Raw genomic sequence first — 25079 nt, forward strand, 5'->3', positions numbered from 1 at the left:
TATAAGATATAGGTAAGAAGTATATATTTAAGTATAGGGATATAATTATATTTAAATTAACTACTAGAAAATCTTAAAAGATAAACTAGATATATGGAGTAAATTGTAGTTTATATAGATATTTTCTTTCTAAGCTCTCCTAAGATCACTTTAGCTTACTATAATCCTATATAATCTAGATTACTCCTAGATTATTGTAAGTATAGGTGATCTAGTATTCCTGTGATCTAGTGTACTTCCATAGTTTATCCTTTTCTACTAGTCTTGACTGCCCAGCCTTCTGTCTTGGCCATATGTAGCTATAACACAGGCTGTCCTGAATATTGTATCCGACTTCGCCGTCATGTCCGTGCCCATTCGGACAATCCACAATCTCCGCTTAAAAACGAAGTAAAAGATCTCAGTTAGAGTCATCTTAGCTATAAGATCTGGGTACATTCTCCTAGAATTTGACTCTGATAGCCTTCGTTTTCTCTGACCATCTAACAGCATCGTCATATACTCTATAGCTCGTTTACTAGACGTCATTGAATTGGGCCACTCATCGGACGCGACTTATACAGAAGCGGTTCTCGGAATATGGACAGTTGTAGAAGTCAATCTCGGCATTATCTGCGAGTCTGCTATGCGCCTGAAGCCACTGATTAAGATGTACTTGCCTCAGCTAGGATTGTTCTCGTCTCGCACACAGACAAGCGAGCCGTATAACTAGGCTGGATGCTGGCATGGGGAAATCACAACACGAGTATCAGCCGCACAGCATTCAGAACGGGAGTGTCAACATTGATTCGGGCAATAAAGGTGGTAACCGCTTCGATCCTTACGCGGCCCGTGATGGTGGGAGCACAGACAAGATTCCAGCTCCAGCATGAAACTACTTTAGAGTATGAGTGAGGATGAATGGTACGTATCGTTGAAGATCGACTGGTATATGATAGTGCCGCAATGTCCGACTTCCTATCAAGATCATTTATAGATGAGTAATATTGTACGTATTTTCCTGATGATAACGCAATTGCTATTCAAAGTCGGAATTGAACAAGAGTCATCGACCCCGCTGAAATCGCATTTAGAAAAAAAAATTAAAAAGAAAAAAAATTATAAAAAAAAAAAAAAAAATGCCTGTGTTTCGCGTTCTTGCTGAAACAGCCAGCCAACATTGTATCCGAGACATGAGGGTGGTTCCCCGAGACAAGTTCATGGGGAACGGTACAGCCTCAATGCCCATATTATCACGCAGTAAGAATGGTAAATGCTTTTTCCGCCAGAGGTTGAATTATCTCGACCAAAAATGCAGCTTCGGTAGACGTCGATATGTGCGTGTGTTTTGGTGTTTGTTGTGGGAACCTAGCTAAAGGTTATTCATAGCCAAAGTCCAGTGACGGAACTTCAACGAGGTACATCGGTCGTATGGTCTAGTGGTTAGGACTCCGGATTTTGACTAGTCTTTCGACTAATAGTTTCCGGCAGCCCCGGTTCGAACCCGGGTACGACCTCTTCGATGCTCAATGCTTTCTTTCTCTACTATTGTTGTTCTCCTCTTGATTCATTTTTATTTTATTTTATTTTTTTCCCTCTTCCTTCCCGACTCTCCTTTTTTTGCTTTAGTATTCTCGAGCATTTATGTAAGAACCGACTTACAACCTAACTAGGGCTAGGTGTTGTAAATTGTAAAAGAAGGAACTTTTAGAGGGTGAAGTATTAATTCCTTTTCGTCCCTTCCGATGCAATCTGCCACTGTCGCGATTGATTACTCAGCTATTCCTGGAAAAATCACCACAAAAAAATATTTGGCCGATGCCTCTGAAGTTGTTGAAGGTCGGCACCATCCGATTAAACTCGAAGAGTGCGCCTCTCTCTGTGGAAATGGCGCCTTGCACATGCGACAACATACAAGAAGGGCACAGCTCCACAATGTTAACAGAAGCAGAAACTCCGACCACTCGCGACTTGTTGACGGTCATCGTCACCACCTCGGTCACACCCTCTGTACCTTCGACAGAACTGCTATCCTCAGTCCTCAAGTCCTTCAGCCGCCATTGCCCCTGCTTGCTAGATTGCCGAGTGATCGTCACGTTCGACGGTTACGAGCAAATTACCCCTGTAGCCCGCCTGAAAAAGGGACGTGTTACTCCGGATCAAGCGAAGGCCTATAGCCTCTACAAGGATAGCGTAAAGAATCTCATACTTGAGAGTTATTATGACTTGTATCCGAGTGAAGACAAAGTTCCCTTCGCCCAGACTAACGCAGAGGCCGAGTATGGGAGCCCAATGGATCCTAAAAACGTGGTGCACTACACAATCTCGCAGACACCCAGCAAGAAGGTGACATTCATAGAGCCATCGAGGCGACTGGGCTTCGGCCTTTCTGTCCGTTCGGCTCTAAGAGTGGCCGAGACTCCCTATGTCTGGATCCAGCAGCACGACTGGGCTCTAGTCTCTGATTTTCCACTGAAGCCACTGCTGAGTGTGATGAGAGAATCTGAGTCTGGGGGGGAACCCGAGGCCCCCATTAAGTACGTTTGCCTACCGGCGGTCCGTATGCTGTCATACGAAAGCTCTCTAGGCGGGGCCACTCCGCCGGTGCTAAGGAACCTAACTTCATCCTTGGGAAGAACGTTCAGTCCGGCATCGCAACCGGATATCAAGATTCCTTTGACGCCCGTCTTTTTCTGGCACGACAAACCACACATCTGCTCTACTACACATTATCTGAAGCTCGTATTCCCTTCGCGGTTAGCGGTTCTGCGAGGAGACTTCATTGAAGACAAGATCGGTCAGCGCGCTAGAGCACAGATGAAGGAAGGTCATGTACGTATCGCCCGATATCTCTGGTTACGATCCCAAATCAATCAAGCATGAGGCATGAGGCCCTCTTTGGGTACGCCGAGACGACTAACAGAAAAAAAAAAATAGTGGGCAAAGTGGGCAACGTGGCTCTATTACCCCGATGAAGGGAAGCAGTTGTGCTTAAAACACCTCCGAGGAAGAACCTGGAGGGGCGCTAAATCCGAGGTCGAAGAGGCTGCGAAATGGAGACAATATAACTGGGAGATGCAAAATGCCCTGCAGGACGATTCTCGAGACTCAACTGAAGATAGTGGCGCGGATACGATGACAGACTCATAGTTCACAACTACATCACCTGTTGCGGGTGCACAACTTCGACTGTCCATTTTCCTTCAACTCCGGGAATACCATAACAATCTCTAAAACGCTCAGGCTCCTCAAAAATCTGTACCGGATCCGCCCCGGAGACTTCATGGCTGTGGTAACCAGACCCATCGTCGAGTGCCAACCTACGGTGGCCTTCACGTTCGATCTCCTTTTGAGATGCCAGGAGGCGGCATGGTAGGGGCCGAGTCGAACACGAAAACAGAACGTTGCCAGGACGGGGCCGTCTCATTTTTCACCGACGAGCAACAGGTCGCTGAGGAGGCGGCAGACGCGTCCATGGACTTGTAGCATTCTGGCTCGTCATTCTCAGAAAGTCCGGTCTGCCATGTCATGCTTTCTAATGGGTCTTCACACCGTCGAGGGGTTACATGGCGAAGAATTCCACATTGAAGAATGCGCGATATCCACAACATAAAATCTAACTTTCTGGAATGACGAAATATGGAGCAGTGGGGCTCATGTAAGGGTTATCGAGGAAAGCTAACCTAGAAAGGCAGTTAAGATTCAATGTTGAGATATCAATCCCGTCAACCGCTTTCTTGTTATGTCGCATTACTAGGGCCAAAAGTTCCGCTCTTTTTGTAAGGTATAGAGGTTGGTCTTCAATGCTACACTTACGCACGGATGGCTGACAAAAGAGCCGCCCGTACAGTTGCAATATGCGGGCAGTGTCCGCAGCTTGAAGATCACTCCCGTAGGCTAGGGTTGTGTTCTACGGCAAATGTCTATCCACCTTCTCGTTTCGGAATTCCCCCCCCCCCCCCCACGAAGAAGGCCAAGGATTCGCAACAGCGAATGTCAGAGCCCTGAAAGATTTCGAAGTGGAACATCGAATTGATAGCACGCGCTTGCCCACTGCAACCCATCACAGTGAGAGGCTGGTAACATGTTACCTTCCCAGATTGATGTGGAATTCCGAGATCATCGCTTTGTTCCTCGTGATCACTTTGGCTTTGATCTCTGTTCTGCGATGCATACCCCGAACTTCGCACTCGAGGTCTAGCGGGGTGGTCCTCAGTCTAGACATAAATACGGAAGAAACGGAATCATCTTGCGCTTTTTGTTCCTCTCGTCCTTATCCTCACTGCAACTGCTTTGTTGGACGCTCATTGCGGTTTCTCTGCAATTCTGACCTCTCTTTCCCGCCATATCTGCCCGTCTGATTTCCAGAAAACCAAGTTGACAACATGAAGGCCAACTATCTCGCAGTCGTTGCCGCCTCACTGGCCGGCAGCGGCGTCAATGCCGAACCCATGTCTGTTCTGAGGCAGTTGAAGCTTAATACATGGGCTGAGCTGTCCGAGACCGGTGCTTTCGACCTTCATCGTTATGAAGCTCTCACAGCCTCGATTTCCTGCCAGAACGGTCGAGCGGGTGAATATCGTTGCAACAACGTTGACCTCGTATCTTTCCTCCGTCACCAGGATCTGGGTTCGTCCACACGGCAAGGAAATGATGTTTGTAAGTGATCCAACGGCGACAGCTTCTTCCTCAATGTATTATCAACATAGTGGCTGCTAGAGAAGTATTAATCAACGTTGTACTGAACAGGGGGCTGGACCTCGGACACCGGAAGAGAATTCGGTGTCGTTGGCCAGACTGACGGAACTGCGTTTGTGGAAATTCTGTCGGATGGCTCACTGATTTACCTCGGCCGACTTCCGACCCAGACAACTTCATCGTCTTGGAGGGACATGAAGGTTATCGGAAACCACGCGTACATTGGCTCCGAGGCTGCCCGTCACGGATTGCAAGTGTTCGACCTGACGAAATTGCTAAACATCGACCCATCGTCCCCGAAGGTGTTCAGTACCTCCTCTGACCTTACGGCTCACTTCGCTGGTTTTGGAAACTCCCATAACATCGTTGCGCACGAAGATACGAACATGATTTACGTAGTGGGTACCGGCAGTGATGCCGGGTGCCGAGGCGGACTCTTCATGGTTAATGTCAGCAACCCAGCCAACCCTACCTCTCCTGGCTGCCTCTCTGCTGGCGGATACGTGCACGACGCGCAATGCGTCATATATTCTGGCCCCGACACTCGCTACACCGGACGCGAAATTTGCTTCAACTTTAACGAGGATACTCTCGATATTACTGATGTCACCTCTAAGGGTAAACCGACAACCATCAGCAGTACAGGTTATACCGGTGCAAGCTACACTCATCAAGGCTGGATCGCCGACCCCGAGCAGCGGTTCCTCCTGCTGGACGACGAGCTAGATGAGCAGCGCCGCCGTGGCCCCGCCGCGAACCAACATACCACTACCTACATTGTCGACATCTCCAATCTAAAGAGTCCCCGCTTCACTGGTACTTACCAGAGCCCCGCCATCTCCATTGACCATAACCAGTATGTTGTTGATGGCCTGTCATATCAAGCAAACTACGGTTCTGGACTTCGGATTATCGATATCACATCTCTAGGTTCGGATCCGACAGGTCGAGGCATTCATGAAGTTGGGTTCTTCGATGTCCATCCCGAGGATGATGATGTTAATGGCAGAGCTGAGTTTGTCGGCACCTGGAGCGTCTATCCATTCTTTAAGTCTGGGCACATCCTTCTCAACAGTATCGAGCGTGGTGCTTATGTCTTGAAGTACACCGGTTAGGAGAGAACAATTGGACTTTTATGGAGTCTTGAGTTTGGTATATTAGTTACCAAATAGCAATAGCTTAAGTCTAGGTGCTTCAGTATCCAATATCAACCCCGATATGTTAGAACTGTCGTGCCTTCTCTTCTCGTGTAATAAACTACCAATGTAAATGATTAAGAGGAGTTAAAAAAAATCAATTAAATTCTGATATCGTAGCTGGCGCAAGGACCCTCCGTGACATACACAACCTAACCTAAGTTCACCCCTGACGTTCCGTTTCCGCATATCTTCCGATTGAGCCTACACTGCCTGGCGCGAAATCAATCGTACGTTCAAGTAAGGCCGAGATTGGCTCAACGATCTCGCCTCTCGCCGTCCCTCCCCCCTTTCGTTTGTCATTGCTATGACCTCGGCGCGAGGTGCTTATTGAACCATTCAATACACTGGTCCTCTGCCTCAGCGGCCTGCTGGACTGGCTCCGAATCTTTTAATGTCGCGTCCGCGCGTACGCAAAACCCATGTCCACAATTATCGTATACGCGGATTTCTCTCGCTCCTCTCTCGGACTCTTTCTCAAACATAGCTTTGATTTCAGCCGCCATTTTGGGAGGGATCTGGTTGTCCTTATCTCCGACGGCAATTGAGAGAGGTAGCTTAAGCTTCTCGATATCACCAGGAAAGTCCACAAAACTAGGGTGGCCCACGAAGCCAGCGTCGATGAGGGCTTGGTCGCCAGCCTTCCGGGCGAGAAGAAACGTATGCTTGCCGCCCCAGCAGAAACCGGCAGCGCCAACAGGCAGGTTGGCACCTTCGGCCTTGCGCAGCTCAGAAAAGAAGTTCTCCACGACAGGAAAGGAGCGACCGATTCGATTTCGTGCGATAAAAGGAATGAAGCCATACAAGGCCCAGAATACATGGACACTTTGATTTGTCATTTTCTTTTTGTCAGTAAGCTCTTCGTGGAAAAACCTCCCGAGTCCCGTCGCATAGGGGGCGGCTGGGCCGCTGGCTTGTTCCTTACGGCTTTGAGAGGAGACTTCCGTGGAAGAAATTATGCATGGTGTCGAGTAGCCATAATGGCGCTGAGTGACCTATATCTCGGATTAGCAGATGTAGGCTTCAATGCGCTCGAGGAGCCGCGGTGGCTTTGCTGACCTAGCATGAAGTCCGGGAGATAGACTTTATAGTTTCCCTTATCTGCGTAGTGATCTGCTAGGATGCGATTGTTCACAAATTCCCAACCAAACGCGTCGGGTACGATAACAATGATTCCACGGACTGGACCGTTGTTCGTCGGCTCGGTCACGTACGCGTCAAGGTTGTGGAGCTTTATCGTCTTCCCCCTGGGCTGCCCCTCATGGACATGACCGCTGAAGCAATCCGGACAGGACATGGTAAAGAGCGACGCGTGTTGATGATCTGGATTATGTTAATTGATACTTGGGGGCTTAGGAGTAATTGACGAGAAGGTCAGACTCTGGACAGTGTTGTCTGACGCTGATGGAGCAATCTATCAAATAACGTCTGATTTCAATCCTCCTGTCATGGGTGGCGTGCCGCACTTCCGAGCCAATTCGCTGATCTTTTTCGTTTTGGATTTCGGAGTTAAGCCCCTAGTAATTCCCTACATCCGGGCGTTGGCGCAATTCAAAGCGGAATTCGGAGTAGAATCGAGTCTCGAAAAATCGTTGAAGACATTTATCACTAGTGGAGCAGGTACTGCCTGTGCACCGGAGGAGTAAAAATGAACTTCAACAGCATGGACGAGATGTGTCTTTGGCGTGGGAAACTAGGCGATGCGATTTCAGCTACTCCCGCCCTATTGTATGTAGCCTGCTGCGACAAACCGCCGGTGATTCCCTCGGGTCAGGCCAAGCTTGACCCTATTGCCTGGGTAGATAGAATCTTGGCAGGCGCACGTTCTAAACTCTCTCCCGACCCGCATCCATCACTACGAATCTGATGCAATTAAGCCCAATAGATTTAGCATCGCATTTATCACTCTTGCCTTTGAGTGTTTTTTACAAAGAGGGGACGGCCAAAGAGTCAGAGACTAACCATTCCCAAGGCAGGCGGAAGACGAAACAACTTTCAGCTTCCATGGCTGGGAGATCTTCCCTGCCAGGCATCTTCTGTTTATTCACATTGTGACCCGATTCCGAAGGCATCTTCCATGGTAGTCGCGAATATAAGTTCAATTTCGTCTGCGGTTTGAGAATCTTAAGCTCTTCTATAATAATAACATCATGTGTCCTCCCCTCCCGTACGATGTTTTATTCAATTGTAGTCTGCCGCATCTGGCCGTTTCTCTAACGTGACCTCAATGCAAGATCCACTAGTTCTTCAGCCGTCATCAATGCTTTAGATCTCAAAACAGATCTCTCGATTTCGTCATGCACATGTCTCTTCAACTTCGTATACCTACGGGTAAGGCTCCCTCGGCATTCCTACAAGCCCTCGTTGATGGCCGTCTCGGGTATAGTCCGTGTTGAGCCTACTAGGTTCAGCTGCGTTTAAGTAATATGATCGCGCAGCCCGGCAAGGATTTGAAGACATTCCTGCGTGCTTAATCGTTATTCGGTAAAAAGTTGGAATTAGCGGTATATGATCCGGGCTCAGACACCCTCTCCGTAGAAGCGCCTTTGTATTCTCGTCCGTGTTTTGAAGGTCAACCGAGGCAGTATTAACCTGTTCTCTGTTATATTACAGTCAAGTTAGGTAGTCTGTGAAGTTTTTAAGTTTATTGATATGCCCAATTCTCTTTAGAGTCTGTCTGGCTGACGGCATCATTCATCCCAACTAATTTGCCTGCCCTCTGCCGTGATAAGTCTGTCTCGGGTTGTTTTTGTACGGGACGGTAATATTAAACAACAAACCTTTTCAACAATATTGAGCCCTAGATTCCTCTGCTAGCCATGGCACACTCGAAGCGATTTGGACCCTGAACCTCTTCGAACCTCGCATCAGCTTCTTATACTCCTCGATCTTAGAAACCCCGACGACCATGAGTTCTTCTACTGTCTCTGGGTCAATACCCTCCTTCCAGAGACTCAGAACTCCATTTATTTGATTACCATCGATCTCCACCGACATCACAAGATTCGACTCGTCCCTAAGCTCCCATGAGGCCTTCCCAAACGGAACCATGCCTGTCGGTTTCCAATGCAAACACCCGAGTCCGCCAGTGGACTCATAATCCCCATCAATTGCCTTGATAGTGACTTCACGGTCGCGTTGTGGGAATACAATTTCGACCTTGGATGACTGAAAGCCGATTGTAGCCACTTCCCTGCCTCCATCGACAGGTGATGTGACATTGCACTTATATGCAAAGGATCCGAGTACGGCATGTTGTTTTATTTCGTAGCGTGGTATCTTATCGCCCATTACACCCATGATCCGCCGGCGGGCCAGAAGCACGGTGTAGTGCATTTGTAAAGTGGGTTGCTCGTCGCTGCGTCGTGGATCTGGGGTTGCGTCCCTACGGACGATATGTTTTTCGAGCCAGGCGGGGGCCATGATGGAGGGGAATGGTTGGAAATCAATGAACCAAAATTTTCTTAAGAGGTTGAGAAGGTATTGAGTAGCTCAAGGCCTGTCAATTAAGAGAGGGAATGGGGAAGGAATTGGATGCTCTCGCACTCGTCTTTTAAATAGACTGAACATACTGAAAAGGGGGCTGGGTGTTCACCATTTTTCCACTTTGCCTCCCTGGCAGTGGGTGCTACATAAATGTAACCCTGCAAAAGATTTGATGCCAGCCATTTTGGGCACTTCCAGTGGGTCTTCCTCAATTGGTCAACAAATACGAGGGCCCCAATTTCGTCCCGTTCGTTGTCACCGAATCGCATCACCATTACCTTGCATTTTCTCGCCTATTTCTATCATATTTGACCAGCATAAATCTCTGACCCTGTCTGGCTTAGGCTATTGAACAAACCCTTGTAGGCCTTAGACGTGGGCACGAGACATCGGAAATATCGTACTGGCCATGTGGCAGGAAATTGAACTGTTAGATGGTTGATAGGTAGTTGACCAGATTTCTCGAAAAGGAGTGAATCGCCATGGTTTTACTCTAGTCTGGCGCCAACAGTGCCGAGTAATTGTTCCTCTGGTTCCAATAGAAATGCCGATTTCGGTAGCAATGGGTGGCTTCCTTTGTCCCTGTTCACGCCGCTCTCGTTTCAGCTGGCTTGGTGTTAATTCATAGGGGTGACATACACTCCGGCCCTCAGACGGATTGTTTATAGGCTGGGGCTTCGAGGTTGTCGGGAAGAGAAGCACTTGGCACCATTCCAGAAGAGAGAGAAGGGGGGAGGGAGAAATAGTGAAGAAAAAACCGCACAAGGTTGAAAGCATCATCCTTCATCTCCGTGCCCATTCAAAGTTGATCGATCCCAGCAATGTACTTTGGCGGAGACTCGGGCGATGTTGAGGTACGTGATTTCTGCTCGTCTGAACGCTTTCACAATCCTTCTAAAGGAGGGTGATAGGCAGTTTCATGGCAGTACTTCTACGCTTCAGGACTCTTAAATATCCAGTTGCAAGTCTGTTAGGCATACCGCATCGATCGTCGAGACAATGGACCGGTAGCAAGTTCGCCGACATTCCAGCCTCTAGAACCATCTCGCAACAGCCCCAGCCCCAATACATCCTACAGATCTAGCCTATAGAAGGAAGAAATACCCGCACGTCTACTACTATCCCCTTCGACCGCTCCTACCTTAGACGAGTATCCGTCCAAGCAGTATCCATACCATAATCAAAACGCGAGTGGAGTCGCACGAATCCTGAGTATACCCGTACCATTACCGACCGGAATAAGCACATTCAGGGCGTCATCTATCACCTATATGTCGCTCCTCATCCATCAACCCCGACGGAGCCAGGCCGCTCGACGGGTTTTCGCCGTGCCTAGGAGATTTGCCGGTAATCAAGGACTCCGACTTTGGGAGCACTCAAGCCCTTAGCATGCGTGTTTCTGGTATCAGCGATTAGTGCGATCCAAGTTTGGTTCGTGGAGAGGGCCGTCCGAAGCCGCCGTTATTTTCAAACGTGTTGGCCTGGGTGATTACTTTCAAGTTTCAACGGCTGAGATGGTCGCAACTGCTTAATATTCATTGATATACTCTAATAGAGTAGATGAGTATATAGGAAGCAAAAATTGAAATTACCGTCATAGTAATGTTCCTGCGAAGTTGTAGTGTTCTTGTTCAGAGAAGGCTCGGTTGGGCCGCAGCGCTCCTAAGCTTGGACGTTGCAAAGATATCCTTCGGCATACTCGAACCTGGCGACAACTAACAAAGTCATGGATTAGACGCCGACTATGCATGTTGCCCTAAGGACCGACTCAGACCGTCGCAGACTGAGCCATTTGCTGAACGACATCCATTGGAGGCGAGCTCCCGTTCCTTTGTTCGAGGATGAATTCTTCTTTGAGATGGGGCTATATTGGTAGTTACCCGAACCGACGCATGGAAAACCCCGTGGGCATTCTCCTTGAGATCATCGGCATGGTCCTGCATGATTCCTCGCTTTGCCCCGTTACGTATGCATCTTCCATGGCCCAGAGGCCGACCGCCGGACTTGTAGTAATCGATGATGGCTTCGAGATTTTGTTGGTCCTCTGGAAACTGCAATCCAGAAGCCGTAACATCTCTTCTTTTAACCTGCTGATCCTGTTGCTGAGCGGTGCATCCTGCTGTGAAGACATTTGGGCGAAGGACAGAGAAAAGACATCACAGAGTATGAGGCGCGAATGATGATTGTTGACGGTGATGAAATATTAGAATCGGCCTTAACCTAAGCTGGAGGACATGACCTTACCAGGCCACTAGGGTTTTGAACGGGATTTATTGGAGGATGGGGAAGTGACTCGGACGGCTTCTGCTCCTGGGCGAGGGTTGCCAGTTAGGGCATATCTCTGTTCTGGAAAAAGCTGCGAGAAGACCAATTAATCTAAAAACAGGCAATCTCTGGCCGATAGAGCGTAAAATAAAACAGGCATGAAGGCGTTTATTTTTGATCCGTCACGGCGAAATAGCTCTTCTGTGAGCGTTTAATTCCTTGGCCCATTCCGCCGGATCCCTGTCAAGTGAGGTACAACTTCCGTCGGCTCAAACTCGAACAGCTGCATCGGAGAAAATAACCTCGGAGCTCATGGACCGAGGACCCACGCGATGCCACCGTCAACTTTGCGCACCTCTCCCGATGGTGTGTGGGGTCCGACATCTTAGGAGACAGGGATACGCTGCTAATATGGGAGGAAGTCCTGGGATGTGCAGTCATGGATGAACTCGGTTTCTACTGCTGCGATGGGCTTCGATACGCCGTCATGGGATCCCTCGATATCTATCGATGAGAAGGCGGCCGGATCGACACAAGAGACCCCCCGCGACCTCCGGCGACCATACGACCTTCGAAATCTCCCAAGGGCTTGACTGGGCGGAAGACTATTATTGCCTCAGAATCCGGTGACTTAGAGCTCTCTTGCATCTTGACTTTCGGCCCTGCTAACTTGCAATAGACCTGCTAACCCATCGGAGTAGGACACAGCGCTGGAGCTAGATGGGCGGGCATAGATCATGTGAGGCCATCCCCGAACCTCGACCGGACCCTGAGGTGGGGAGACCTGCCGAGAGGAGCACGGTGCTGCGGGGTAAAGAACTTAAGATAGCCGCGGCTAAATCTACAGTTCCTCGACCTTTGGTAGGTAGACCTATTTGATTCTACCTGTTGAGCTAACCCGTCACGATCGGATGGTCATCATCATCATCGAAGACGATGAGTAAGCTCCAAGGTATATATGGTCACGATTTTGCCAGAATCAGGCGATTGCTCGATTACAGTTGCAATGCACGGAGAGTTTCACCCTGCCTGCTTCATTCCCAATTTCCCATCTAGTTAACTTGGTGATCGATCTCGATTCGCGCGAATCACAACTCACTGGACACAGGGCACACCCCACAACACGGTTGCTGGGTTTTAATAATTTCATCTCGAGTCGACTCTTAAGCAGCTATATCAATGGAACCAAATAAGAGTCGCAAATTCACGACGGTGGCAGGCGAGTTGACATATACTGAAGCCCCGCGTTGGCACGATGGACGGCTTTGGTTCGCAGACTTCTACACTTACCAAGTATACTCTGTTGCTGAGGACGGGAGCGATCGACGCGTTGAACTCGAGGTGCCCCAGCAACCCTCTGGCATTGGTTGGTTGCCCGACGGGCGCCTTTTAGTGGTTTCCAGTACGTGAAGTGAATCCGGAAACACGTCCTACACTGCCTAGAGTGCTGACGTCGAGCGCTGAAGTGAAAAACGGCCGAGTGCTTCGTCGCGAGCTAGACGGTCGTGTAGTTACACACGCCGACGCTAGTTCCTACATTGGCGGTTACCTGAACGACATGGTTGTCGATGCCAAGGGCCGTGCCTACATCGGAAACTTCGGCTTCGACCTGATGGGAGGCAAGCCCATCGAGACAGCATCGCTGATCCGTGTCGACCCGGATGGCACTGTCTCCGTTGTTGCCGAGGATCTTTGGTTCCCGAACGGTATCGTCATCACTAGTACCGGGATCTTGCTTGTCAACGAGACATTCGGCAACCGGATCACGGCCTTTGACATTTCGGATGACGGGTCGCTCACCAACCGAAGAGCATGGGCATCCTTTGGCGAACTTCCGGACCGGGATATCCAGAAGGCCGTGGGGGAGCTCTCTGTCATGCCGGACGGTTGCTCGTTGGATGCTGAAGGTGCCCTTTGGGTCGCGGATGCCGGGGGGCAACGTCTAGTAAGGGTTAAAGAAGGCGGTGAGATTGTTGACCAGATCGACCCTGGTTCGGGCGTGTTTGCGTGTGCGTTGGGGGGACAAGACGGCCGAACGCTCTTCGCCTGCATTGCCCCCGACTTTCATGAAGAGGCCCGAAAGAGTTGTCGCGAGGGCAGCGTCGTGGCGACGCGGGTGAGTGTGCCTCATGCAGGTCGACCCTGAGGTTAGAAAAGGGAAACGTCCGAGGTGGCGTTGTTCAATGAAAATACCATTCTTTCGGGATTGTTCTTTCTCAATATTGAAGCGCTCTTTAATAATAATAGAAATACCAAACAAATTAAACAAAAGCTGACACTATATGACTCTCAATGAAACCAATCTGGAAGGCGGAAGTTTGGTAGGCCCTCACGACGCAGAATCTGGGCCGCGCTTCATTGAGTGTGAGGAGGGCCACATGCGTTTTCACAGCCACGTTTCAGAGCGGGAACTTTCTCAAGGCATAGAGTGTCGAGTCCGTTGGCAGCGTAAACCTTACAGCTCGACCCCCAGGGCAGAGGACGGTTGCCAACCGTACGGTCTCATTACAGCGACGCTGATAATAGCCATGAGGGCAGGCACGTGTGAAAAAGGAACACTGACTGCCCCGAAAAATCAGGGACACGGTCCATGACATATTACGGTCTCTGATAGTACAAACCCGTCCGTTCATGGTATTTTGGTTGATGTAAAGTGACCAGCAAGTTTACTAAATACAATTCCTATCCCATATAACCCGGTCTGATAAAGGCCGTTGCCCAGAAACTCCTATCCGTCAACACCTTCGATAGCTTTACTTTACCCACACTACAGGCCTTAATCAGTTCCATCTGCGGTGGCGGTGGCATCTGCGCTCTCATCCGTAGCAGTCTCGCTTGCGGTTTCCGTTGCAGTGGCTGCGCTATCAGTGGCACTGTCCGTAGCCGCATCGGTGGCTGTAGCGGTATCAGCAGCGGTATCCGCAGCCGTGTCTGTGGCCGCGTCAGTCGCCGTATCAGTCGCCGCATCGGTGGCTGTAGCCGTAGCCGTAGCCGTATCCGTGGCAGTGGCAGCATCGCCGACGGGCAACGTGACGCCAAGAGCGGCACATTGCTCAGAAGCGGCGGCAGCCTGCGCCAAAGCCCTTTCCGCAGCACGTTGAGTGCGGCCAGTTCTGTTGCCCCCTCGGTTTCGGGTTCGGGCGGCCCTTGCGCCGGCTCGGTCTCCTTGGCCTCGGCCCTGCTGTCGACGCCGCAGAGACCGACGTTGTCGTGACTTGCCATTGGAAGTTCGTCCATTTCCAGAGGCTTCCTCGCTGTCGGTGGCGGCTTCTCCGTCAGCACTCGAATCCGCGGCTGTCTCGGTTGCAGCTGCAGAATCAGTCGCGGTCTCGGTTCCAGCGTCGGTAGCGGTTGCATCAGGGATAAGGGTTGTGATATCGGGAGTGGGTGTGACTTCGTTTGTGGCTGCTTCAGTGTTGGTGGCGGCGTCCGTTGCGGTGGCGGTCTCCGCAGCAGTAGATGAGATAGAGGAGAGGATAGAACTAGCTGCTACGGCAGCCTCGGAGAGGGCACTGCATTGCTCGACAGTGAGATCGGCGTTGTTGTTGCCGTTGCCATTGCCGTTGCCGTTGTTGCCGTTGTTCCTGTTTCTGCCGTTTCCGTTGCCGTTGCCATTGCCATTGTTGCCATTGCCGTTACCATTGTTGCCATTGCCGTTGTTGCCGTTGTTGGCGTTGTCTGCTCATGGTCAGTAAGATTCTTATTCACACTCGATCATATGGTGTCATCAACTCACTTCCAGCATTATTACCTCGGTTACCCGTGGCTCCATCCTGGTTATTGTTCTGGTTGCCAGCCTGGTTGGCGTTATTTCCATTCAGTAGATCGGCCAGTCCTCCCTGACCAAGCTGGCCAAGCTGGCTGAGGATGGACCCAAGAAGATCATTCGTGTTGCCACCGGCTCCACCGAGGAGATCGCCCAGGTTACCGCCATTCAGGACGTCACCCAAAGCAGTGCCGTTTAGGAGATCACCGAGGCCCCCTCCAAGAAGGTCGCCGAGATTGCCCCCATTGAGGAGGTCGCCGAGATTGCCACTGTTCAGGAGATTGCCGAGATTCAATTGGCGACGGTTGGGCGCAGCCTCATGGCCGAAAGAGCCTTGGAACAGAAGAGTGCTCAAAAGAGCTCCTTTCAAAGAAAACATAGATGGCATGGCGTTTTGTTAAGAAAAGGGGATAATATGGAGTAGGAAATGAAAGCGAAAGCTGCTCAGACAAAGGTCGAGCTGAACGAAGAGAAGGGAAAGGAATAGAAAGGACAGACAAAATGTCTACGCAGTAGACTGGCCGCAGTTGGCAGAAAAGAAGCTGGTGAGAGAACGGAATATCATCGACATGAGATTGGACTGATTGAAGAGGTTGGAAGTGGGAGTTGATATAGTTTGGTATGGGGCCCCGCGGATGCATTCTTGCCTCCTTCTTGCCCCCTGGCGTTCGCCATCCTAGCGTTGCACGTTGGAAGCTTGACTGGGGTAGCTGGACTAGAGATCAAGTAACCTTAATGAAGGTATCGACCCACACATTGTCTGAACTGTTCCTGTCGCCTTTCCCCTCCCGCCCAGATTGGCCAATGATTCAAGATGACAGTGACATCTGAGACCCGATGGGTTGACGACCGGGATCACGGCCATGGATTAGCTCGGTGAATGGACCACTTGCTTGTTTGGGATGCCAAGAATGTGAAGCAGCTCCTGTTTCGGTACTGCTGGGTTGGCGGTTAGTGAGGGAAAAGGGGAGAATTGGAACGGAAAGGGGCACATCTCCCTTCGCGTTCATGGACCGCACACGGGAGATACACAGATCCTCAAGCACTCTCGTCGATCGTCGGGATTCCGAGGAGCCCAGGTGTTCGGGGCTCTGCGAACATATCCATTGTTATTGCGATTGCCGCCCGTTTCTCGGCCGCTGAGCCCATTTTGTCCCTTATTTTCCCTCACCGATTTCGCTTCAACTCTTTTTCACTCGATGGAGCAAACTCCGTCATGATAGCAGTGGCAATTGTGCCCCCAACCCTAGCTTCACCTCTTGCCACAGAGCTACGAATGAGGCGATTGACTTCGAGAAAACAATGGGTCAATTGAGGCGTGTTGGGGCATAAAATGCATGCCAAAAATAATTCTTGATGTGAAACGTCAAACTCCTGGATTGCACCCCGGCCCTTCCTCCTCTGAAACCTGCACAGCCACCACCAAGAACGTGTCAATGATCGCCGCTGGTGCCAATTGCAGACCCGGAAAATAAAGTGGATTTTGACGGTGCTCCAGCTAGAATGCCGGATCGGGCGTCTTTTTGAAACCATGGAGCGCTCCTCGATGGTTGAGCGCTCGTATGATTTGCAACAGCATAATCTGCGAGGAAGATCGCAGGTGGAAATCATCGATGAGGTGCTTTCACTGCTTCTGATACTCCCGAGGGAATCACGGTCAGTGCGGACGCGTGCCATCGATCGCTTGCCCTTGTGGCGCGGAGACCAACGGTTAAGTCAAACAAAGATGATCGCGAAGAAATTAATTGGCGATCTAGAACCTCCATCATCCATGTAGGTGGTAAATTGAATGAAATTTCTATTTCACCCCAGGAAAACCGTGCCAGCGCAGGCAGACCTTCCATGCACATGAAGTCCGATTTGACGTTACAGTCTCCGTCCTAGCGTCGGTAATCTTGTCTCCGAAGCCTCAAATCGCACGCAAACCCTTTTCACCAAAAAGCATCGAAAAACTATTGAGCGTACGAAGTGATGTATACTCAGGTCTTGCCTTTCCTGGCATTGTGATCTGGATCTGAGATGAGCTATCCTATCCCTTGTCTCATGATAGCAGTTGTATCCGTCCCCCGTTTCCACTTGTCCTTCCCATCCTCCACATCTCCGTTGGACTTGCCAATGTGATTTTCCAGGCCGCGCAAGCCTCGTATAAACCCCGGGTAGATTCTTCCATGGTGGTTGTTGGAGCTGTTTCCACACCAACCTTTGAGCTGAAATTCGGCGCATGTATCCGCGACGCGCATCTGCCTCAGACCGTACCGTTGAGGATCTAGTGGTGGCTGAAGTCTCGGCCATATCGAACCTATCCCTGCCAGGCCCTGAAGAGCTATGTCAAGAGGGAGTACACTGGTTGATGCCATGCGCACAATCTGACCTTCCAGCCATTCGTGTAAGAGTTTAATACCAGTTACAGAGGGGATGTCTGTGCATTGCTAGATATACCATATACCTTAAGTCCTCCCCTCACCTCACCAAGCGGAACAGACCATTATCTGAGAATCACACGTTGTAAAACCCGCCAAACGGTGCCTTGATCTCAAAGACCGATCCTAGGGTTAAGGGAAGGGGAGCTCAGGTCCGGAACTCGCAGTTGGTTGTGGAGATCAAATCCCAGCACTGAACCACAGCCCGGCGAGGGAGTGGAGGCTGTACATGGGTCATCTTATCGCGAACTCCGTGAAGGACTCTACTTTCGTTATTATTAAAGCTAATGGGACTCATCCGTGGCGCATAAGCTTAATCCCTATGTCATAGATCGAATAAGTGTTCACCCGAACTCTGATCTATTAAACCCCAAGCCATTCGTGATCGAGTGCCAGATTAGGTCCTGCGATTATACTTTGTACAAACTGCAATAGGTGTCTAATGATGGGGTTATTCTCAGTCATCTATTTTAATGGCTTTTGGCCAAAGACAATACGCCTATTGATTGAGTCAGTCCAAGTTCAACGGAGACGGGTATACTCAGCTCCTCAATGCACAAATGAGAGGACTGAGAGAACACTCACAGCTCGCTATAGCCGTGGATGGAAGGATCTCTAAGCTCCTTCCGTATTTCAGCGAGGAATATTTGAGCCTCATCGTAACTCCACTACGCCCGGTACCGTTCATTAGCAACCCCTCAACCAAGTTCTCACAAGCACGTCCACAATAGTGGTAAGAAAAGAACAGACCCATAACGCCGAAGGATAGAAAAGGGAGTAGTCACCTTCAGCACGTCTATCAGGGAACGAAGGGCAAATCCTTCAATCCCCTGGAGTAAAAAGTATTGATACAGCTCGCCCCAGGCTTTCAATTTCCTATCCTTGGGCCAAGTCCCGAAAGGAATCTTGACAATGCGTTGATGGATGTTGGTGAACCCAGCGGCCTGAATAGCTTCGAAGGATATCTCAGCGGTGTGGAAGGTGATTCCGAGCTTCTCACTGACGTCGGACCAGACACCGGACCACCGTTCGAGAGCACTGCCTGAAGGAATGGTACCATCATCCGACCGTGTAATAGCTGATATCTCGACTTGTTCAATCCAGCCGCCAGGTGCAATATGCCTGCAGGTACGAATGGTTAAATCAGACAAACGACGGAGAGATACATAGCGGGACAAAGTTATGTGAAGGGCAAAACCCGAACGGAGCTTCCCTGCAAATCAACGTACATGAGAGCAGTTTTGTGGAATTCCATCCAGTCCCTCACCGTTCCTAGCATGTTTCGAACGTGGATAAAATCAAAGTAGTCAGAGGGAAAGGTCCACGGCTTGTTGATATCGTCGACTTCGAAGCGACAGTTTGGAGGCACAAGGCTTGGCTGAATAGGCGAGATATCGATACCAATAACCTCGGCAGAAGGATTCTCGTCGGCAAAATCTCTAATGGGTGATATAATCTCAATATTAGCGCCGAATGAGGCGCGTACAATATGGCTTTTAACTTACATCGCCCAGGCACCTGTGCCACACCCGATGTCAAGGACACGCTGCGGTATTGTAGGAGAGATGATGTAAGAGTCTGAGCCAAGACTTCACAGGGGTTCATAGCATGCTTACCCTAACATTAGACAGTGGGGTTTCATATAGTCCGTTTAATATGGCTGTGTGCATATAGTGACTCCAGGCATATTAGTTTCGAAAGCTGTATTGAGGTGACCGCGTATGCATCGAGGGACACCTGCAAGCCATGTCCTAGGACACCTACCTGATATCTTCTGCTTCCTGTTGTTGTTCATCATTGGGGCCCCTATCCAACCAAAATGTGTGAGCAGGATGCTTCACCCAAGAATTAACGGAGATCTAACGATCAGTATAACGAACCAGTAACTATCGACATGTTCTCCATGATAACGTCGTCCATTCTCCCATCTATACTTGAAAGCTGAAGACCGAAGCGTGAAAGTATCGGCTCCGATTCTAAGTGCCCATTGGATGTCAGCATGACGAGGGTTGCTTTTCTCTCTGACCACGGTTGGATGGACAGCAACTTACGCATCAATAAAGACGTACCCAGGGTTCGAATCCTAATTTGGGATGGACAGTTAACTTTCCGGCCCCACAGCTAAGAGTTGGCCTCTTTGAACGTTGTTCATCAAAACCGGGCAAGGTAAGGGTGCATACAACTTCGATCCGCTCTGGTGCGGGGTCCATTGGCGAGTTGATTCTCCGTATCTCAGATTTAAAATCAGCGCCGCAGGGGTGGGGGAAGGAGGCGAGTTGTGTGTAGGCGGGATAGTCTGGCAGTGAGCCGCAAATGTAACTTCAAGTGATTCACGCAATCACGGAAGGAGTCCAGAGCATGGTACGAAGTAAAGGAAAGTTCTGACTCCTACGCGCCTGCTTCCTTCAGAATCTGAGCCAGCACGGGGGCGTGACGAACTTGTCTCGCTGATGATTTGAACAAACTTCAGCCGCTTGCTATAAACAGTGTTTGAGACAGTGTTTGCACAGTTTGATTCTCGCTGGTTTTCTCTGTTGACTTCGCGCTAGATCTGCAAGAGACGGCGATGTGAGGGCTGGGCAAAGGTGACTAACCCAAATTAAGACATCACTGCAGGGACATGGATCCGTCCGCCTGAGGCTGATGATGCGGGGTCCGGGGTTGAGTCCAATGGCGCCTGGGCAGGGACATGCGAAAATCGGGTTCATCCATTCAGAGAACGAACGAGAATCTAGCACACGAACCTGGTTTTCGGGCCTCGAGGTAAACCAGGCTTCGTATACGAACAGAGGACCTCGGTCCCAAGCAAAGAGGATCGGGTCGACTTTTTCTCTAGGCGTTGGTTCGGAGCTAGACAAGGCATGGAAGTCATATGAATATGATTGTATTTTAAGAAGACCAACACGCATTGATATCACTTTATCTTGGCATCAGCTGCGGGTTCCAATTCCTCGGGATTCATTAAGTGGATCAACTGTCTTGGCGTGGCGTCATTCCCTGTTCTTCGGTAACTGTTGGGAGGAAACGTCGAATCACCAATCCCTATACAGACCAGCTTGCTGGGAGCGGATGCAGCCGCAGGTCCGTGGCTGTTATTGTTGAGAACTTCGTTCCAATAATTTGAGTTCTGTGCTCGGGGGCATGACTGCGTTGATATCGAACAAGATTTATCTGGACAAGGAGGCCAAGCGCTCCACTTTCAGAAACGAAGGGAACTTCGAAATCAGCATTGAAAGACCCCGATCCCGGGAAACTATCGACACAAGGCCCTCAGCCTTTAATAACCGGTCTACGACATATAGCAGCAACGTCTCCACGACGGAGACATATAACCAGGCGTCATTGTGTGTCCATCACACACCAGGGCGTACTCCTCGGCGCGGGTTTCTGCTTACAGTTGGACGGGCGGCATCTGTCTCCACCCGTGCATCCACGGACTCAGCTTCAACAAGAGAGAAACGCACACTTCTATTACTCGCCATACGCCCGGTAAGGCGGCCGGCTCCCGCCCGACTCCTCGAGACTAGTTGGCTTGATATTGGGTAGAACATCACTCAGAGATGGAAGAAATTTGGATGATGTATGTCTCTCAGTGGTTCGTACGGACGACAGCAAGATTTTGACTGATGGGGAATCAATTTTATGTGTTACCATAGATATTAGAGAAAAGAGAAAAACAGCTCGCTCTTCCGGGAAAGTGGAAACGACAAAAAAAGATAAAATACACTCAATCCTTTCGCTCCTTCTTCAAATCCAGCGCACCATACCTGTGAATTCGAATTTTAGCAATCAATGTATGGCTCAGGGTATGGGAGACGATGGAAATGAATCGATTATTACATACCATGATATGACCGCCATTCCTAGAACGGCCGCAATACAACTGAAAACCATGGCGACGTAGCCTTTGGCTGTGAATCCACTGGGAAGAGGACCGACAGGGGCATTCTCCCCTGTGAGATCGAAGACATCTTGGGTATTTGCAGCAGCGTTTCCAGCAACCGGAATATTGGCCGCCTTGCAGACCCTCAGGTGGTCCTCGGGGATTTCCATACCCTCAAGAGCATCGGGAGCTTCAATAATCGTTGCTACTAGGCCCTGGACCATATGCCATTCAATATGGCAGTGGAAGAGCCACACTCCGGGATTGTCCGCCCTGAAGCGAATCACAAAATTGCCGTTCGGTTGGACCCACAAGGTGTCTCGTCGCATGGGCGTCTTCGGCATGCTAATGCTGTCGTCATAGACGTACGTGCCGGCCTCTTCCTCGGAGCGGTGGACGACCTGGAAGTGGTGGCCGTGCAAATGGAAAGGATGCTTGCCAGGATCAGCGTTGTTCAACACGAGCTCGACGACCTGGTGACGCTTTAAGACGTGGGGGTTGGTGTGGGTCCCGTAAACCCGCGGATCTAGGGAGTTGTTGGAGCCGACGGTGAGGGCGGTGTAAAGGGTTGGGACTTTTGCGCCGACATAGGTGATATCATTGAAAAAAGCGCTAGATATTGTCAGAGAGGTTCACGGCAAGGGCCTGGGAGGGGATACAGTGTTCTTACTAGTTGGCTCCGTCACCGAGATTGTCCATCGTGACATCGAGCGAAAATGAATAGTCCACATTGTCATACAACTCCTCTTTATCGTATGGAACGAGGTCGAAATCATCAAAACTATTAAGCTCATCCAGCTCAACAGGTTTGGAAAGTTCCTTGTTCTCGTCGTATACCAGCCAACCGGTAACGTTGGGATTCAGACCATCGGGGATGACGTCGAAGAGATCCTGGTCCATAGCACCAACGACAGGGTAGTTTTTCGACGTATCGTTCTTGGTCGTGAGGAGGACGCTATATCTCTGAGCAGGGGTGATGTAGATCATATTTGCCGCGGCTGCTTCCGTCCAAACACCGTCAACCTCGACGATGCGCATTTCATGGTCTTCAAACCAGACATAATGAGCCGCAAATGCACCTATGTTTACCATGCGGATCAGATACGTCTTTCCGGGCTCGACCTTGATCTTCAAATTCTGCGTGTCATTCATGAGAGCCGAATCTGGCACCGGCTCTGCACCGGTCGGGTTCTTGAAACTGATGAAATCGGCCACTAAGCTGGGGACCGACCGGTGGTACCAGTCAGAAAACGACAGGACGATCTCATCATCGTATTGACCTTCGTACGGGCCCTCTGGATCATGGACGACAACAGGACCTCGAAGACCTTCGGGGTATAGGCCATCATTGTGAGCATGATACCAATATGTACCCGGTTGGGTGAACTGAATTGGTTGGGTGTAAGCGTTGGGCTGTTGCGCCTCTAAAATCCGACGTTTGAATTTTCGTCACTGACCTTGATGTTGTACGTAAATGATTCTCCAGGTGGGATCGCGCATTGCGTCACTCCTGCAGGTCCATCCATGGAATTGGTACCATTCTGGAAAAATCCGTGGAAGTGAAGACTCGTGCTCGCATTCCCGAGGTCGTTGAAGACATTGAGGATGAGCGTGTCCCCGACCGTAGCTCTGATCAAGGGAATTGGCCACTCCCCATTTACTCCGATCGTGGGTCGGTCGAATGCGCCATCCGGATTAGCGGTAACCCAGCCGACGGTAAAGTTTCTCTCGACAGTCTCCGAGAGGACTTGGGAGAACAAGGCGAAGAAAACCGCAGCGATACTCGCAATGCATCTCACTACGGAGAAGCGGGTGTTGGTGGCCATTTTTTGCTTCTCTGTGATGAGCGCAAGCGTTGCAGATGAACGCAAGCGGGGACACAGAAGGGGTTTATTATCTAAGTCTTAACAACAGAGGCGCCCGGCGGGTAGTTTGAGCGAACGAACTAATAGGGACTGCATGGAAGAGTAAGAAGAGACGGGCGCGGCTGCAATTTGACCCGCGAGTTTCCTCAAAGCTTTTGGAAGTGACCAAAGCGTGCCCGATATCGGTTTCCCGACATTTTCATCCTGTAGGTCTCTCAATGGCATAGACTGACGATACGAAGTACGAAGGCTATGAAAGAAAGTGCCGCACAATATTTTGCAATAGCACCACTTTCGCTAAAGGACACCCAATAAGCTACCTTGTAATGGTGACCCGCTGCCACACGAATTGCGGGTATTCCATGCAATATCAGACCCCATTCCCCTTTTTAGCCCAAAACGTGCCGACAGAACCGTTCTAGGCAGGGGTGGAAAAGAAGCTAGGTCCCAACCACCAATGCGATGGAGGGGCCGAGGTGAAAAGATTCCATCAGACCAACAGGTCCAAGGTTATCAGATGATCAGATAAAGTCACTGGACCTTGTTGATTCGACGTCAAGTGTGTTTTGACGCCGGTCGTGTCGTCCGGATTGATGCCAGTCGCTTCAATGGCGCGACTTTGGACATCCGTAGGGCCAGAACAATGGGTGAAAAAGAATGAGGCTGGACCTCGATGTTTAAGAAAACAAGCTTTCTACCCCCCGCGACCTCTCGTCTTGGCTACACTAATGTGTCTGAGGTTTCCCAATTTAGATGCTGGTGGAGTCGACGGAATCTTTTTCATAGGGCCCCAACTCCAACGCCAAGAAAGAGACGCATCACGAGGGTATCCTGATTCCGAAAAGTCCCTTTAACTTCCTTTATGAGCGGGAGAGTTGATGTCCTTCTGCGAGTGTGTGCAGGGCTGTTCTTGAAGTCATGAAGGGTGCGAAATAGGCCGTCCAGTAGAATTTTTTGTATTATCTTAACTTTCGTCAAATCTAATCTGATGTGAAGAAAATGGCGCCAGCGTTTCCAATGCTTCTCGCCGCCGCCCGCCGATCCTACCCGACCCAAAGTGCCACTAATGAAGGAAAATTTTTTCATGACCCTTGACCCGTCCTGTCGCAGATTTTTCGGTGAGTTGGGGGTTCCTATGGGCCTAACTAAATAAATGGAAAGAGGACTTGGGGAGGTAAGAGTGAGAACGGGTGAGAAAAGGGGAATTGAAACAGCAGCAATGGACGAGAAACATCCTTTCCAAAAGAAAAGCAGAAATAACTGCAATTGAGTCTAAATAACATGGCGGCAAACATGGCACTAATCTTATCGATCTCATCCACCATTCGCCTGATAATCAGTGATGATAATCAAGAACCTCTCAGTATTGCCTGATCGGATACGAAGTAGTGAAGAACCAGAAGTCTGGAACCTCGTAGCTCTTCCCGCCCTTGGCAGGCTTTGGGAGAAGGTGTCGAGCGGGGATAAGGTTGAGCCCTGAGCTTGTCTCGAGTAGATCAGCCCACTCCTCCTATCAATGGG

General features: G+C 50.0%; 7 protein-coding genes across 7 annotated transcripts; 3 read left to right on the forward strand and 4 right to left on the reverse strand.

Annotated features, from left to right (window-relative positions):
• Nucleotides 1-1914: 1914 nt before the first annotated feature.
• On the forward strand, nt 1915-3129 carry SAPIO_CDS0308 (uncharacterized protein; the record flags this gene model as incomplete). The annotated part of the gene is made up of 3 exons (XM_016783120.1): nt 1915-2516; nt 2625-2811; nt 2917-3129. 3 exons carry the CDS (start codon nt 1915-1917, stop codon nt 3127-3129), a joined length of 1002 nt encoding a protein of 333 aa, XP_016646320.1.
• A 1235-nt stretch (nt 3130-4364) lies between these two features.
• On the forward strand, nt 4365-5792 carry SAPIO_CDS0309 (Uncharacterized protein; the record flags this gene model as incomplete). The annotated part of the gene is made up of 2 exons (XM_016783121.1): nt 4365-4638; nt 4729-5792. The coding sequence occupies 2 exons, from the start codon at nt 4365-4367 to the stop codon at nt 5790-5792; spliced, it is 1338 nt and encodes a 445-aa protein (XP_016646321.1).
• Nucleotides 5793-6178: 386 nt separating this feature from the next.
• SAPIO_CDS0310 (uncharacterized protein) lies at nt 6179-7170 on the reverse strand (the record flags this gene model as incomplete). The annotated part of the gene is made up of 2 exons (XM_016783122.1): nt 6179-6868; nt 6958-7170. The coding sequence occupies 2 exons, from the start codon at nt 7168-7170 to the stop codon at nt 6179-6181; spliced, it is 903 nt and encodes a 300-aa protein (XP_016646322.1).
• Nucleotides 7171-12879: 5709 nt separating this feature from the next.
• SAPIO_CDS0311 (5-valerolactone hydrolase) lies at nt 12880-13770 on the forward strand (the record flags this gene model as incomplete). Its single annotated transcript, XM_016783123.1, has 2 exons — nt 12880-12965; nt 13068-13770. The coding sequence occupies 2 exons, from the start codon at nt 12880-12882 to the stop codon at nt 13768-13770; spliced, it is 789 nt and encodes a 262-aa protein (XP_016646323.1).
• Nucleotides 13771-14400: 630 nt separating this feature from the next.
• Nucleotides 14401-15778, reverse strand: SAPIO_CDS0312 ([Skp1-protein]-hydroxyproline N-acetylglucosaminyltransferase; the record flags this gene model as incomplete). The annotated part of the gene is made up of 2 exons (XM_016783124.1): nt 14401-15302; nt 15361-15778. 2 exons carry the CDS (start codon nt 15776-15778, stop codon nt 14401-14403), a joined length of 1320 nt encoding a protein of 439 aa, XP_016646324.1.
• A 2497-nt stretch (nt 15779-18275) lies between these two features.
• SAPIO_CDS0313 (uncharacterized protein) lies at nt 18276-20020 on the reverse strand (the record flags this gene model as incomplete). The annotated part of the gene is made up of 9 exons (XM_016783125.1): nt 18276-18309; nt 18396-18478; nt 18605-18932; nt 19040-19249; nt 19316-19399; nt 19575-19616; nt 19691-19786; nt 19862-19893; nt 19991-20020. 9 exons carry the CDS (start codon nt 20018-20020, stop codon nt 18276-18278), a joined length of 939 nt encoding a protein of 312 aa, XP_016646325.1.
• A 1517-nt stretch (nt 20021-21537) lies between these two features.
• On the reverse strand, nt 21538-23519 carry SAPIO_CDS0314 (Iron transport multicopper oxidase FET3; the record flags this gene model as incomplete). The annotated part of the gene is made up of 4 exons (XM_016783126.1): nt 21538-21577; nt 21655-22305; nt 22364-23079; nt 23151-23519. 4 exons carry the CDS (start codon nt 23517-23519, stop codon nt 21538-21540), a joined length of 1776 nt encoding a protein of 591 aa, XP_016646326.1.
• Nucleotides 23520-25079: the final 1560 nt, after the last annotated feature.

This window comes from Scedosporium apiospermum, assembly GCF_000732125.1.
Source record: "Scedosporium apiospermum strain IHEM 14462 chromosome Unknown SEQ_SAPIO_0022, whole genome shotgun sequence".
NCBI lineage: Eukaryota > Fungi > Ascomycota > Sordariomycetes > Microascales > Microascaceae > Scedosporium > Scedosporium apiospermum.